Source organism: Myiozetetes cayanensis, unplaced genomic scaffold (genome assembly GCF_022539395.1).
Source record: "Myiozetetes cayanensis isolate MyiCay16 unplaced genomic scaffold, myiCay2020 scf4, whole genome shotgun sequence".
Taxonomy (NCBI): domain Eukaryota; kingdom Metazoa; phylum Chordata; class Aves; order Passeriformes; family Tyrannidae; genus Myiozetetes; species Myiozetetes cayanensis.
In genome coordinates this window covers 5,030,752-5,044,630 of record NW_026087631.1, presented here as the reverse complement: position 1 = coordinate 5,044,630, position 13,879 = coordinate 5,030,752, and the positions used below count along the sequence as shown (strand labels likewise).

The 13,879-nt window shown below is 47.6% G+C and overlaps 1 protein-coding gene across 2 annotated transcripts in view; it reads right to left on the bottom strand.

Annotated features, from left to right (window-relative positions):
- The window catches only part of PSD3 (pleckstrin and Sec7 domain containing 3), a 112,030-nt gene that overhangs the window by 84,266 nt on the left and 13,885 nt on the right, over positions 1-13,879 (bottom strand). Inside the window, exons 1-2 of one of the 2 annotated variants that reach the window (XM_050330222.1) lie at positions 5,959-6,158; positions 1,107-2,175 (exon numbers count right to left, since the gene is read on the bottom strand). In XM_050330222.1, the coding sequence (XP_050186179.1) occupies positions 1,107-2,175; positions 5,959-5,989 (1,100 nt within the window). In that variant the 5' untranslated portion in view covers positions 5,990-6,158. Of the gene's footprint in view, positions 1-1,106; positions 2,176-5,958; positions 6,159-13,879 lie in introns of those variants that run through there. The other variant, XM_050330221.1, reaches the window with a different exon arrangement.

The window sequence follows — 13,879 nt, the reverse complement described above, 5'->3', positions numbered from 1 at the left end:
ACAGAGCCTCTGCCCTTGAAGGATAGTTTGCTAGCTCTGCAGTCCTAGGACTGGGGTCTTTGGCAAAAAAGCTGAAGGAAATCACTCCAAAATGCAAAGGGGAAGCAAGTGCAGTTAAACACATGGATCCAGGAGAACCAGATTTGGAGGGAGAAGACTCAGCCTGCTTGCTGATGTACAGGGGAAGGTGCAGCATCCCCCTGCAGAGAGTTTTCTTCTCTGCTGCATCAAATACAGTGGGGCTCCTCACGGCACGTGCCAGAGGTTAGGGCTGCCAAACTGAGTAATCCCAGGCACTAGCCAAAGCAAAACTCCCCGTATCCCAAGGTGCAGAGTCACAAGAGCCTCCCTTGCTGAGATCCTGCTGTCTCGTCAGCAAACAGCTCGACTGCTCAGAGCGGGCCCGGTTTGCTCAGAGCACACCATCTTTGTCACAGATGTGCATCAGGACAGAAAAGTAAGCAAATCAGGATGCTCTCATAAAAAGCAGAGCACACTTTTTGCAGTATGTATAGCTAAAATTCTATAAACATAGATTAGATGATAGATAGATAGATAGATAGATAGATAGATAGATAGATAGATAGATAGATAGATAGATAGATAGACAGATAGAAAAAGCACATCACAGCATTTACCCTCTTATACTCTCCAAGGCCCTGGATAAAATGTCTTTATTACCTGACCTCTCAGAGGTGCTCACACTGTTCTTTCACAAACTCTGCCTGAAATCAGAAAACCTGGCCAGGCGCATATGGGCAGGCCTGCATGCTGCCTTATTTAATTACATGCCGTGTCTGGATCCCAATTACACCTGCTACAGATGCCTCCTCACACAGACATCACTGTGCAAATAGCAAGATGTGTTTATGTTTCAGAACGTGAGATGGACTTCAGGCTTTAGTGAGGTGTTGTGTAGGGGGTTCAGTCCGAATTTCATGCACTAGCCACCACCAGACAGGAATCACTACCACAGACACCACACTGAAGGCAGCAGACAAACATTTGTTGTTTCTCATTAGCTCCTAAGGAGGTAGGCAAAGGCCATGTGCTTAGTCCAAGAGGAATGCCAGCTGACCCCTGCACCCCTCCAAGCACGGTCTCACCTGCCCTGTCCTCTCACTAGCACAGACGCCTCCTCCTCGCCACAGTTCCTCCTGTCCTTCATGGGAACTTCATCCTTCTCGCTTTCACTGGGTGGTGCTCGAGGGGCAGCTCCAGATGCAGTGGGTCCCAGCCTTGGGTCCTCACAGACCTCACTCCATGCGCTGTCTGGCGAGGAGAGCAGGCCTGGAGAGACCACTGGCGACGCAGGGTGGCTGGATGTTTTGGGGAATGCCTTTCTCTCCACAGACGAAGAGTCCACCAGTGAGTGCTTCTTTCTTCTCTGCTCCTCAGCTTTCTGCAGCCATAAAATCTCCACCCCTTGAAATTCTACATGTTTACTCCCAGCTGCCTCTTTAGCGAGCCTCCTCTCAGGACCCATTTGCGTTTTACCCTGACTGTACCCTGAAAACTCCTCGGAACAAGCCCACCCCTCCACTCTCCTGGCTGCTTCCCGGTTTGTCGCAGATGGTCTGTGGCAGCTTTGTCCCTGCACCGCGTGGACCTCCTCAGCTTTGTTACTAATGCCTTGCAAGGGCTCGGACTGCTTTTCTCCAGTCCATATTGCAGCCAGACCTTCCTCTGCGACCAAATGCTTTTTTTCCTCAGCTGTTCGTTCAGAAGGAAGAGGCATGTCTGAGAGTTTTTCTTGGCCTCCTGGAACTGGCTCTCTGGCTGCCTGCGCATTTTGGCTGCCAGTAGCACTCTTTTTTTCCATTTGCGTCTCTGAATCGAGAGAAGTATTTGTTCTCTCCTGCACCTTTGTTGCTTCTAACCGTCGAGAGACCTTCGTAATCTCTGGCAGGTTACCCGCAGGTTGCAAACCTTCTTCTGGGGCGTGCAGCTGCGCTGCCCCAGCATCAGGTCTGGAATCGTCTGCAGGAGCTGCACACTGAGGAACGGGCCTGGTGTGGTGGTGACTGTCCCGTCTCTCTGGATGGCGTGTCACGGGCTCTGCGCGGCGTGTCGGTGAAGCTGATGGCTCATGTCTGCTTGGCTCCACGGTGCCATACTCTGGAAATTCATTGATGATGGTGTGAGGAAGCAAAGCGCTGCTTCCACGGCCACTACCTGCAAATTAAAAAAAAAAAAAAAAAGAAAAGAAAAAAAAAGAGAGACACTGGATTTATACTCCACACGCGCAAAGTAAAAAAGCCTGACCTCCCTTCCCAGCCCTCTCCTAAAGGAGTAACTACGCTCTGCCCAGCAGGGAAAATACCACTCAGTTTAATTCACTTTTGAACACCCTCACAGCTGTAGTTATCCAGAGCTGGTCCTTTTACTTAGGAGTTTTTGGGCAGCCCTACTTTGGGAGTGTGCACTACAGAGGAAGGAATGCTAGAAATGTCTGCTACACTTCAGAAAGGGTCCCTGTGGCCCAGGAACAGTCTGAGGCCACAGGCCAGGCGCAGAGGCTGAAGAAAGCAGATATTCAGACCTGACATCCATCCAAAGAATGCACCACACATGATGGTTTTACTTAAAAAAAGAAGTTTTTAGGTCATTTTCACTTTTAAAGGTGAAACACTGGGAAGATAATCAGCCACACCCCGTATGTTCCACAGCCTTGACAAAACCAATTAGCTAAATTACAAAGCAATTAATGAGCAATTCAGCTTTCTGCCAGCACTTCCTTTAACAGCTCAGGTAGCTGAAGGTCATTTTGCAGTGGTGGATGCATACAGAGCGGTTCACATTTGCTGTTGCAGCAAATGCCACTGCACTGAAAGCCTACCCACCCCTCCCTTCCTTGTGCTGCCTTTCCAACTGATGTACACAAAGCAGGAGCAAAAATGGATGGTCCCATTTTCAAAGTGCCAAGCACCCAGTGGCTCCCATTGTTGTGGGGTAACAGAGAACCATCTGTGCTCAGAAGGATCTCAGGGATCACACAATGACAGATACTTGGCCACCTTGTATCATGGCCCAAGGAGAAACTGAGCTCTGGGAAATAAAAAAAAAAAAAAAAAAAAAAAAAAAAAAACCCCAGACCAAAACAACAACAACAAAAAACCCCAAACAAAACAACAAAAAAATACCAACCAGCAACTGCTGCATTTGTTGCATCCATCTGGGAGAAAAAACTGGCCTGGAGTATAAAAGGGCTTTAAATCAAACAGCACAGTGGTCAGACCCAAACACCTACTCTGAAAAATGTCGGGATGACAGCTCTGAAACCACACACCAACATGCATTTGGATGCTTTGCTTCCACTCTGTGTTGCATCTCTAGGTACTGAATTGCGAACTGACCATCTCCACTCCAGGCAGGCTGGCCACAGGCTGAGGTGAAAGCCACGTAGCTGTGGTTAATGATAGGCTGAGTTCAAGGTGAAAGAGAGGATAATTTAATGCAAGCTCAGCACTGCATTAATGTGGCTACCTACGTGCCAGTGATTTGTAAAGACAAGCAGAAGCTCACACCTGCCAGCTCACCATCCAGTATATCTAGCCACAGGGTAATTACCACACATTGTGCGTGGTGCAGGATCAAAGTGACAGACTTGGACTGTGCCAAGCCAATCTCTTCCCTAGTAGGTTCTCCAGATCTCATCTGCGTGTCTTTGATTTAATTATTACATAATAAAAATTCAGTGGGTCAGGTTTCACCCAGATCACTTGGTGGCTGTTGAGGACAAGTGACCAGACAAAGCAGGGACCTTTTCTCTCCTGCAAGGTCCCAGGGAGCGTTAAGGAGCAAGAGGATGCCCACAGCTGCATCACCAGACTGCCTTGATGGCAGGGTTTCCAACACACAGATGTGGGTGCACCCATGGAACTTTTTCCAGCTGCCCAAAGCACCAGGCACACAGCCCCCTTTGCACACAACTCAGCCATGCAGTGCTTGGTGCATCCCAAGCCCACTCTTTTCATGGCACAGGCACTAGGTTGCCACTGGAGGACACTTCCACCAGGACTCACATATGAGATTACTGCTTCGTGGTTGAAACACTCCTACACTTGCACCAGGCCAACCCCAAGCCAGCAAAAGGCCCTGCTTCCCCACCTCACAACCCTGGACTGCTCTAATGTAGACACCTTAGTGCTTGATGCTCTCTCAGCACTAGAGATGTGTCTTATGTCTAGAGATGGGATTTTTTAAGAGAGAACTGCTGATAGGGAGCCTGTCACTAGAGACGCTAATGTAAAGCCTTCTTCATGGACACATCCACCTACAGCGACTCTCAGTGTGCAACCCTACAGGCAGGAGGTACCCCAGTTGGGCTCCCCTCCTGCCCACAGCACTGAGGGACAGTGCTGGACCATGCCACTCTTTGGCTGCAGCGCCCAAAGAAAGGTAATGCACAGAGCCCCAGGAGCTGGGATGCCCCGTGCCTCACTCCAACCCACACACCCTGCCTTGCTGGAAGGAAGCCCAGAGCGCCGGTCCCCAGCCTCCTGTGGGGCTGGGAGGCGGCCAGTGTGCTCCAGAGGCCAAGCCCTAACAAGGCACCACACACATACCCTGCCAAGGGGCCAGGCTCTTCTCTGCTAATTGCTGCCTTAGCTTCTGAACCGACACGAGGGAAACAGAAGCAGCCTTTATTCCTGGAGGTGAATGCTGAGTGTCCTGCTGCGCGTCCCCATCTGCCACCGGCAGCCACTGCTGACAGCAGCAAGCAATCTCGAGCAAGTTTCTGATTTACTTCTCCTCCTGAACTTCATCCCAAGCAAACTTTACCCTCTGGCAGACTCCAGAAGAGGTACACATCCAGAGCACACACATACACGCACATGTGGGCATGGAGAGAGGGGCAGGAGGAGGGAGAGTGCTCACAGGTACTCCTGCCTGCCACACGTGCAAACTCTGTTCCATTTGGGCAAGAGAGCAGGACTTTCACAGTAGAAATTCAAGCTGTTTTCTACAGTGAGATGTCAGCAGCCCTGCTCTGGAAGGACTTATGCTGCTACTGCTGCTCTGTGTGAGCACAAGTCAGTGGGATTCTTACCTTCATGGCACTCTGCAGGAATATTGCCTAACTTTCTGTCTGATTAAAAAAACCCTCATATATGGCACCAAAGCAGCATTCTGTCCCCATCATGTTAGGTACCACCATGCACATGACTACCAAGGCCTCCAATCTTTGAGGTAAATCACGACCAACTGCCCCCTACTCCTAAAACTGCAAAGCCTTTCCCTTTGCTCAGAGAGCTATTTCAGGTACCAGAGCTTAGAGGAGCTTGAGCTCTTTAAGGGAAACTCCTCCCTTATTCCCATCCACCACCACAGCATCATGTCTTGCAGCAGCTACTGGCATATCCTGTCCAACCCATCCCCCAATATGACTGCATTACAAACAAGGCTAGAAAGACAACAACAAAATTTAAGGACTGCACTGAAGATGCGCAGGGAAAAAAAATACCCATCACCAAACAAACAAAGAAAGGACACACACTTTCAGGTAACGCCAATTTCTACTTTGCATTGAAGGTGGCTTCTTTCAACAAAGGAAAAAAAAAAAAGAAGGAAAAAAAGAAAGAAATGGATAGAGAAAAAGCTAAAATAGAGAGGGGGAGAGTGACTAGCAAACTGAGATGGGGCAAATATAACGTAACAGCATTTGGCAGCCTTTCTGAAGACTAGAGACGTTGAAAGCATTAATGACTTAAATCAGGCATAGATATGATATTTCATAGGTAAATAATCATTCCATGTCAAGCAAGCTTGTCTACAGCATAATAAAAGGAAATTCTAGGAAGCAAAACACAAGTTAAAAGCATAGACAGACATTTTGGTTACAGGTACATTTTACAAAAGAATGGTGTGAGTGTCTCTCTCTATACAATATATATATATATATATTAGCTAGCTCGAGAAATTAGATATATTTGCTTGAACAGTGTCCTTACTCACAGAGGTTACTGTAGCTCCAGCAGTTACCCATTGGTCAAAGAAATAAAATGCACAGATCATCAGTTTATCTATAGCGATATCAGCTAATTCAATTGCTGCTGTTCTAGTCAACTGGAATCAAAATAGTTTCAAATTTCCTGGCAGCTGGTGCCCTGCACTGCACACAATGATGTAAATGGATGCTTTCTGAGTATTATGAAACTGATGGGGGAACTGCAGTCTCATTCAGTCTATCGCAGGAGCTAAGGAGTCCACCTTGGCAGCTTGCAGGGGGAAAAAAAAAAACATCTCCTCCAGCAAGGCTGCCTGACGGCATGCCAGGGAGAGACGTCCGTGCTTAGCTGCCGCTTATTGCAACTGCGTTCCGTAAGGGAAGAACCGGGTGGAATGGCGATGCCGGGAGTCATGTGCTGATTTCAAGAGCGCAGGGATGCTTTATGGCATTTCGGCGCTAAGTGAGATGGAAGCGTTCAGAGAGCAGCCCCAGTCATCGCGCATTTCATTTCTCCGCAGCTCCTTGCGCCGAGCGCAGGCAGCACACGGGTGAAGCTTGCGTGCTCAGCTGTGCTTTCTTGGTACTTCTTGCCGCTGTTTGTAAAAGGGCAGATTAGGGCAGGTGAAAAACAGCGAATGCGTTAAGACGAGACGAATCTCTGGGTGACAAGAGCTTAATGAGCAAATCGTAGGATTTGTGGTATTTTTGTATCATTACCGCAGGCTGCCAGGGAGGAGGGTTACACGTTATCTCCCACGGATGTCCTGCGCTCCCTCAAGTTACAACTTCTTAGGGTCCACTAAAACTATTCCAAGTGATAGCCCGCTCATGCTGCGATGGAGCGGCCGTCCCCCGTGAGAGGGGAGGGATGCTGCACAGCCTCTGGCAGCCTCCCGCAGCAGCCCTTTTTCCAAATGATGTCATCCCCCATGCCGTGATAGGTCCTGCCTGGCTGGTGTAGCCAAAGCCAGGGGATTAACACAGTGCAAACACGGTGCTTTTGTAACCGGACTGCAAACGTCCACACCGGACTGGGCGCAGCATTTTCTGCAGCCGCTCCAAGTTTTTGGGCAACTGTCTTGCCCCAGAAAGCGGAAGCAGAGCCGGTTCTCCGTCCCTTCTGAAGTTTACAGCGGCACTACGTAAAAACAAACTGGTGGAAATGGGGAAGCTGAGTGAGAGTGAGAGGGAAGCAGGGGGAAGACAGAGGGGAGAGCTGTCTAGAAATAAGCACTGGTTCAATGCCTCTGTGCCTTAGCAGACATGCAGGGAAGGCAGGGGGGACCAGAGGTATAGCAGAGCCTACACAGAAAAAGTGCCCAAATGGGCTGAGATTCGTCACCTCAGAAAGAGACAAACAGAGTCTTGCTGTGGTTAGTGGGAGGTTTGACACAGAGCTCAGCAGTGTTCTCCTTGCACTCACCCTGCCTGAACAGCCAGGCAGTGGTGTGGCAGCTGGCAGCTCAAGAGTTACCCAGAAATTAAACTAACTGGTCCAGGGAAGAAAATAATCCCCCTGCAAGCACCCAGGGGCAGTGTGTCGCCCAGGAAATCCCCCACCCACAGCTTGCTACGTACTGGGGGAGGTTATCAAAGAAGTGCTGCTCACCATTGCTCTTGCACAGTTCCCTAAATTCTGGGGTTTTTGGACTACCAGAGGCTGTGCAAGGTGAACCTTCACTGTGCCACAGGACGGTCATGCCCGTGCTGTGTAAATTTGTCACAGATCTCTCTGCTAGCCCAGTGCCAGAGCTGGAGTCTGGTAGTTAGGTGATGCCCAAGTTGTCATGGCATGAAAAAAAGAGTAAGAAAAGCTCCTAGTTAAGAATGTAGATTCTGCCCATTAAGAGAACACTGACCAAAACAGCATGTAAAATATATGGGGCACTGTGTGTCTGCTTTGAGTGTTTGTGTGGGTTTTTTTACAATTGCACAAGTTTTAACTCTGTTCCTGATGGAAAGGCTTATGTAAGCAGTGCTGTGACTTGGTTGCATACTTTTTTACTCCAGAGATGTTAACTAATTCCCAGTGGTAAGCAGGGTTTGGGACCACTTGCATAACCCCAACTGCACTGAATTAAGAGTCCTCCAGAGAGCCCCGTACCTTTTGCCCTGCTGCAGGAAGGATGGCACCTTGCCACAGCAGCTCTCAGGCCTACGGTGAGCTCAAAACAGGACAAAGTCCAAAACTAACATGCAGCACGTGCTGAGAGGATTTAGTGAGAGGGATTATCCACTACAAATTGCTGTATAGGCCACAGATGGTCAGTGAGATAGCTCAGTCCCAAGAGTCATTACCCTGGAAAGCAAAATGGTAGAGTGAAACAGCTGTTAGCATGAGCAGGAACAGGAGGGAACACAAAGAGGGTATCTGGGCTCCTCATCCTGACGTAAAAGTGGGGATGAGTCTTAGAATATTCAATGCACTTTCCTTCTTTAAAGCCCCACACCCTGGAGTGACATGGCTGCGAGAATCTCAAGCTTTGGTTTAAGAGTTATGTTCGGAAAAGTCATAAACCCAGAACGTAAAAGACAGATCCAAAAGAATCTGAAATTTTCTGTTTTACTACTGCTGCAATTTAGAAAGGAAGCAGCTAACAAGTGATTTTCTAAGTGTAGATACAGACAGTGACAGCAAGAGTTACTTTAAAAGCTCCCTAAAAGCCTTCAGCTGAAGAACAAACTTCTGGAGCAGTGACAACTCACAGCTGCTTTCACACTTGCAGCATCTACAAAGACTTTACAGCCTCTCTAAATCCACTTGTAATTAATGTTCTATATTTAAAATATTGTATTTTTAGAGAATCTTCTCAAAACATGCAACAAATCGCTTTGAGCAAGCAACAATTGCTGAAAAAAATCCCACGCTACTACTACGCACAGATCTCAGGAACTCTGGATTTATGCAGATCCAGAAACAAGGCACACCTGCAGAAAACAATGTCCTTTACTGCATTTCAGCGTTTGGGACCAATTAACCAGGCTAAGAGTAAGCTTGCTAAGCAGTCCTCAGAGCACTCCAGGAGCTGGATATCAACTTATGCGCCCAACTAAACCAAAAATAGGGCACAGAGGGACGTGTGCGTCTCCCAGGCTCCAAGTATTTGTTGCTAAAGGACACGCTATGCAGCTGGACATTGCATAGTAACTTCTGAGCAAGTTCACACAGTGAATGAGATTCCCTTCCTCAGGAAGCTGGACGGAGTTAAATAAACAACGCGGGGGTCTAGAGCAGAAGGCACTTGTTAGAGCAGTGAACTGTGAACAGGAAGAATACTTGTTGCATTACACTTCTTCAGTGCAGTAACAGGCCAGAACTGCATCTACCCCCATAATTTTAATTAAATGCCTTCTCCATGTTCTTATCAAGCCATCTCCAGCAGCAGGTTAACATGCATCACTTCCTTCAGAAAGCTTCAGAAGTGAAGCAAGGCTACAGCACGACGGAGGGCTTGTGTTGGTTTGCTGCCTGTCTCACCAGATGATGGGGCTGAAGCCGAGGAGAGGAGAGGAGGCCATGGTGACAAGCAAAAATGCAGCTGTGCCCCACAGCACCTGCCTTACAGCCGAGTCAGCTGGCCGAGCCTCCCTTGTTGTGCCCACTGACCTGGATGTATCATTTTCCGTCTGCCCGGTGGAAGGGAACGGCCTGACTGCCTCCAGGAAAGTGCTGCTGAGCCCTGCCAGCTTCAGCCGAGTTCAGCCTGTGCCCCGTGTGCACAGAGCATCTGATGTGGCCAGACATTGATGGGCTGCCAGCATCACCGGGCCCCCAAATATTTGTGCGCTCACATCAGCTTCAGTGAACAGGCCACAGACTGGGAGGCAATTACTGGCTTAACTCTGGCATTTCCTAACTTCTGAGCGCTTAATTTTGCACATTTAAAAAAACAATAAACAAACAGCCCATATTTTAATGATTATTTGTATTAAACCCTTGGCCTTCAAACAACTCTGTTGTTTACCAAGTCGAGGATGTGGTAATCTCCTCCCCACAGCTGTAGGTTATGATAACTTGAACTGTCCAGCTTTCAAGTGCAGGTCACAAGACATACAATTTCCTCCTGTGGAGCAATGGACTTAGCATAATGCCCTGTGCCCCTTTAGTTTTCCTCTCCCTGGGACTGGAAACCCAGACATCCATCACACCACACCTGACGGCTCCAGAGCACGCCTCAGCTTCTCCCAGCCCCAGGAAGCAGGACTCAGAAGTTCAAAGGGACACAGCAAGACAGCTCCCCGTCACGCAGCCGGGATGCAGAGCACAGGGCAGTGTGTCCTCCTGCACTACCATTAATTCTTCCATGTGCACAGCCCGATGTGACAGTGCTCTTCTGACAACACTGTAAGAGCTCGCTGCTCTCCAGAAATGACCTGGTTTACTCCAAGCTGGAGTGAAAGAGGAACACACCCGGCACAGCCAGTGAACACGGTGGTGCCAAGGAGGTAATCACCTCTTACAGTGCAAAAACTCAGGGAGGTAAGCACTTCTTACAGTGCACAAACTCAGCTGGGAAGTTTTAATGCAGTACCTCTGGAGACTCAGATTTAAAAAGTTAACCTTCTTTTTGCATCACTGCCAACCACCAGTGCCAAACATCAGGGATATCCACAACAAAACTACTGATTACTCACTATGATTTAAAAAATCCTGCAGGTCTTCAGCGTGTCAGAGAATGTCCCATCTAGTGGGACACTGGAAACAACAACAAGGAAAGGCTGAGAGAGTCAGCAGGATGATGGATTTATAATTAAGGGAGAGTGGGCACCACAGGTCCGAGCTTTCTGTATTCCAGCCTTGTGTGTGTTCCTGTTAAATGCTGCAGGACATCTGATGTACTTATCCTCCACCCTAATTAGGCAACATGAATGTGAAAATCAGGCAGTCCTCCGACCCTCAAAGAATGCAGTTTTGCACCTCTTCCAGACAGCAGAACTGTAGAGGAATATACCAGACCAGGGAGCCCAGACTTCCAGGATGACCTGGAGATGGAAAGAGCATGGGATGAAAGCGTAACAGAGGGTGGTGCCTCAAAATGGAAAGCGATGGGGTTAGAGTGCTGGGCAAGACTACAGTCAGCAACCTGGGCTGTCATGAGAACAATGGAACAGGAGTGCCCGTGGTCTAAGGGCAGTTTTTCAGAGTGAGGATCAGGAAGGTGCCACTACTGTCTTAAGGCACGGAGGATGCAGCAGAGCTGGACATGCACGCCTTGAAGTGGCACAGAGAGAGCAAGCAAGACAGAAGACAAAGGACAACCTAGTATGTCAGGAGGGCTCATTTTACACAAAGATACTAGGATAATTTTCTTAAGGCTGTCCCAATCGGGATCATAAGACCGTGAAAAGGCTTTGCTCGTACAAAAAAGCAGGCATTGCGTTCTTCCTTTGCTCTTGAAACAAGTTACAGAAATTCTGCAGCAAAAGCAGTGATTTCCATGATTGGGGTTCAGGAAAGGGTATGTTGCATGGGTCAAAGTATGTGTTTGGTTTTCTTTCACGTGTCAGCTGTGGCATTGTCTGACCCCTTCCAGACACGATTCAGCACACAATGCCAGAAGAAAGTAAGCCTTTTTTTTTTATTATTGTTCTTTTGGCATTTTTTAGAGGTTTTTTGTTACTCAGTTTTTTTCTGGCTTGAGCTTGCTAAGCAAACAGATGAGCACAAGAACTAGCATGAAACAATCCGTGGCAGTGTGTGTCTGGGACCATCTCTTTTGGCAGAAGCAAGCTGTTAAATGAGCTCAGTTGCCTCATGACACCTCACTGAACACAAAACAGCAAGTGACAGGCTTTCCAAAAAGCTATTTGTTGCACCAGGAATTCAAAACCAAGCTTCTTCCAGCAGCTGTTGGGAAACACCAGATTTGCATAGCAACACAGGCACTATTTGTACAGGGCTTTTTTGTGAAGGATGAGATTACACCCTCTGTTACACAGGAGGGATGAAAGCTTTCTCCTTGCAGAAGCATCAGAGAAAAGACTGTGTATTAATCTTAAGAAGCTATTTTCTTCCTAACAACAGTCTTGGATTTATTTTCTCATATAACAGGAATTATGGGGCATTTGGCCTTCATGTTTACTTAAGGAATTATTTTGTAGCATCCTCCACTGTTTTCCCCAAGAAAGCACTTTTTAGGACTAAGCCATGCTGCCAGGGTTGTTTTTTTTTCTTTTTGGTATTTAAACATATTAACTGCAAAGTCATAAAAATCAGGACTGTAACACGCCCAAGCCTAAAGATAAGTTCTGCTCAATAGAGATCACTGTTTCTGTGGCATTTCCAGAGCAGAGTATGTTTCCATATACAACAAGCACCCTTTATGTCAATGAGTCTGAGAAGAAGTCTTGTCCAACCCAGACAAATTCAGTTTCTAAAAAACATTTTCTTTAGCTGGCAGGCAGAAGGCTGGGGTTTTGCCAAGGAAGGTGGCCAGGCTGTGCAGGGGCACGTGGCTGCGCGTGGTGCGTCCTCCCTGCTCCCACAGTGGAAAGCAGGAGCCCCACGAGCAGGTTCTGCAGGGGGATGTGTGGCCCCAAACCCTCCCACAATGAGGTGAGGGTCCCAGGGGCTTGGACCTCCTCCTGCTCCGAGTAAGGCACCCAGGGCTAGGAGGATGGGCAACAAACAAGAGAGGAGAGGAGCCAGACAGGAGGCATCACACAGTAAAGACAAAAGCACGAGGGCACCAGCGATCACAAGTATCCCAGACAAAACCAGACTGAGGGCAGCAAAGGAAAGAAATTATGAGAAGATTTTTTTATGCAACAGCTTTATTAGCACTTGAATATCACCAATGAAAAACCTCTTATAAAGGCATCTAACTTTTTATTTTCCCTCCTCTCACCTGTGAGAATGACCACAGGCTTCAACCTGGAAGATAAAAATCAGCACAGGAGCTTACTAACAAAGTATGCCATCTCCCACCCAGGTAGACAGAAGTATTCTTCCTTCTTTGGCTTGTCTGATTCAAGTGTTTTAGTACTCAATTAAAAAATGTATTCCCTCAACAGCATCCAGCAGAGCTTCAGTAACGTGGCTATGGCTGAAAGGGAAAGGATAAACCAGAAGGCAGTAGTAATTAAACCATTCAGCAGCTTACATGTTATGTCCTGTTTCTGAGGCCAGCCATGGCACAGGTGAACTGCTTTGGGTTAGATAAATTAAAGTTCAGCCTTACTGCCCACAGTGACAAGTGGTTCTCTTGACCAAGTTTAAACACCAGCACTTCTCCTGGCCCTCCCCCTGTCACTCATTTGCTTAAAGTACTTCATACTTTGACCCCTAAAAAGCATGTCTTCTTTCTTTTAAAGGCAACTTTAGAAACTAGCAGGTTTGTTTGGATTTTTGGTGGTGTTTTTTTTCCTTCCCATCTAACACAGAGAAGAACAGAGAGACTTTCAGGCATAGCTGCTTCCCCCAGAAACATATGTCATGACATATTTGACATATATCGAATCAAAAAAAAGTCATCACTTGGTGCACAGAGCCCTGGGTTTGTACTACAGTGCCCTCAGTCACCCCTTCCTCATTCATCTCCAGCTAGTAACCAGTTAAAGCCTGCTCACTTGAAGAAAAAAAGTAGAAGGGGCAGTACTACCACTCTCATTTATCCACTGTGGTAAGTCATCTTGGAGGAGGAGGATGAACCTGAGACAGAATGAGGCCGGTCTGGGTAGGCACAATGTCGCCCAGTTTTCGGGTACAATTGAAAAATGTCATGTGTTAACCACTGTTAAATATTTGGAAACCCTCCCTTGAAGTCACACCCATTTTGCATTATAATTGTTAGCTCCTAATGGTAGTTTCTCATTAATAAAGGAACAGGAGAAGATCCAGAAACATCTCTACATCTGGTTTACTCTTTGCTGCCCTTTATTTTAGGGCTCAGCACTCAGCTCGGAATACCCGTCACATGTGATAGC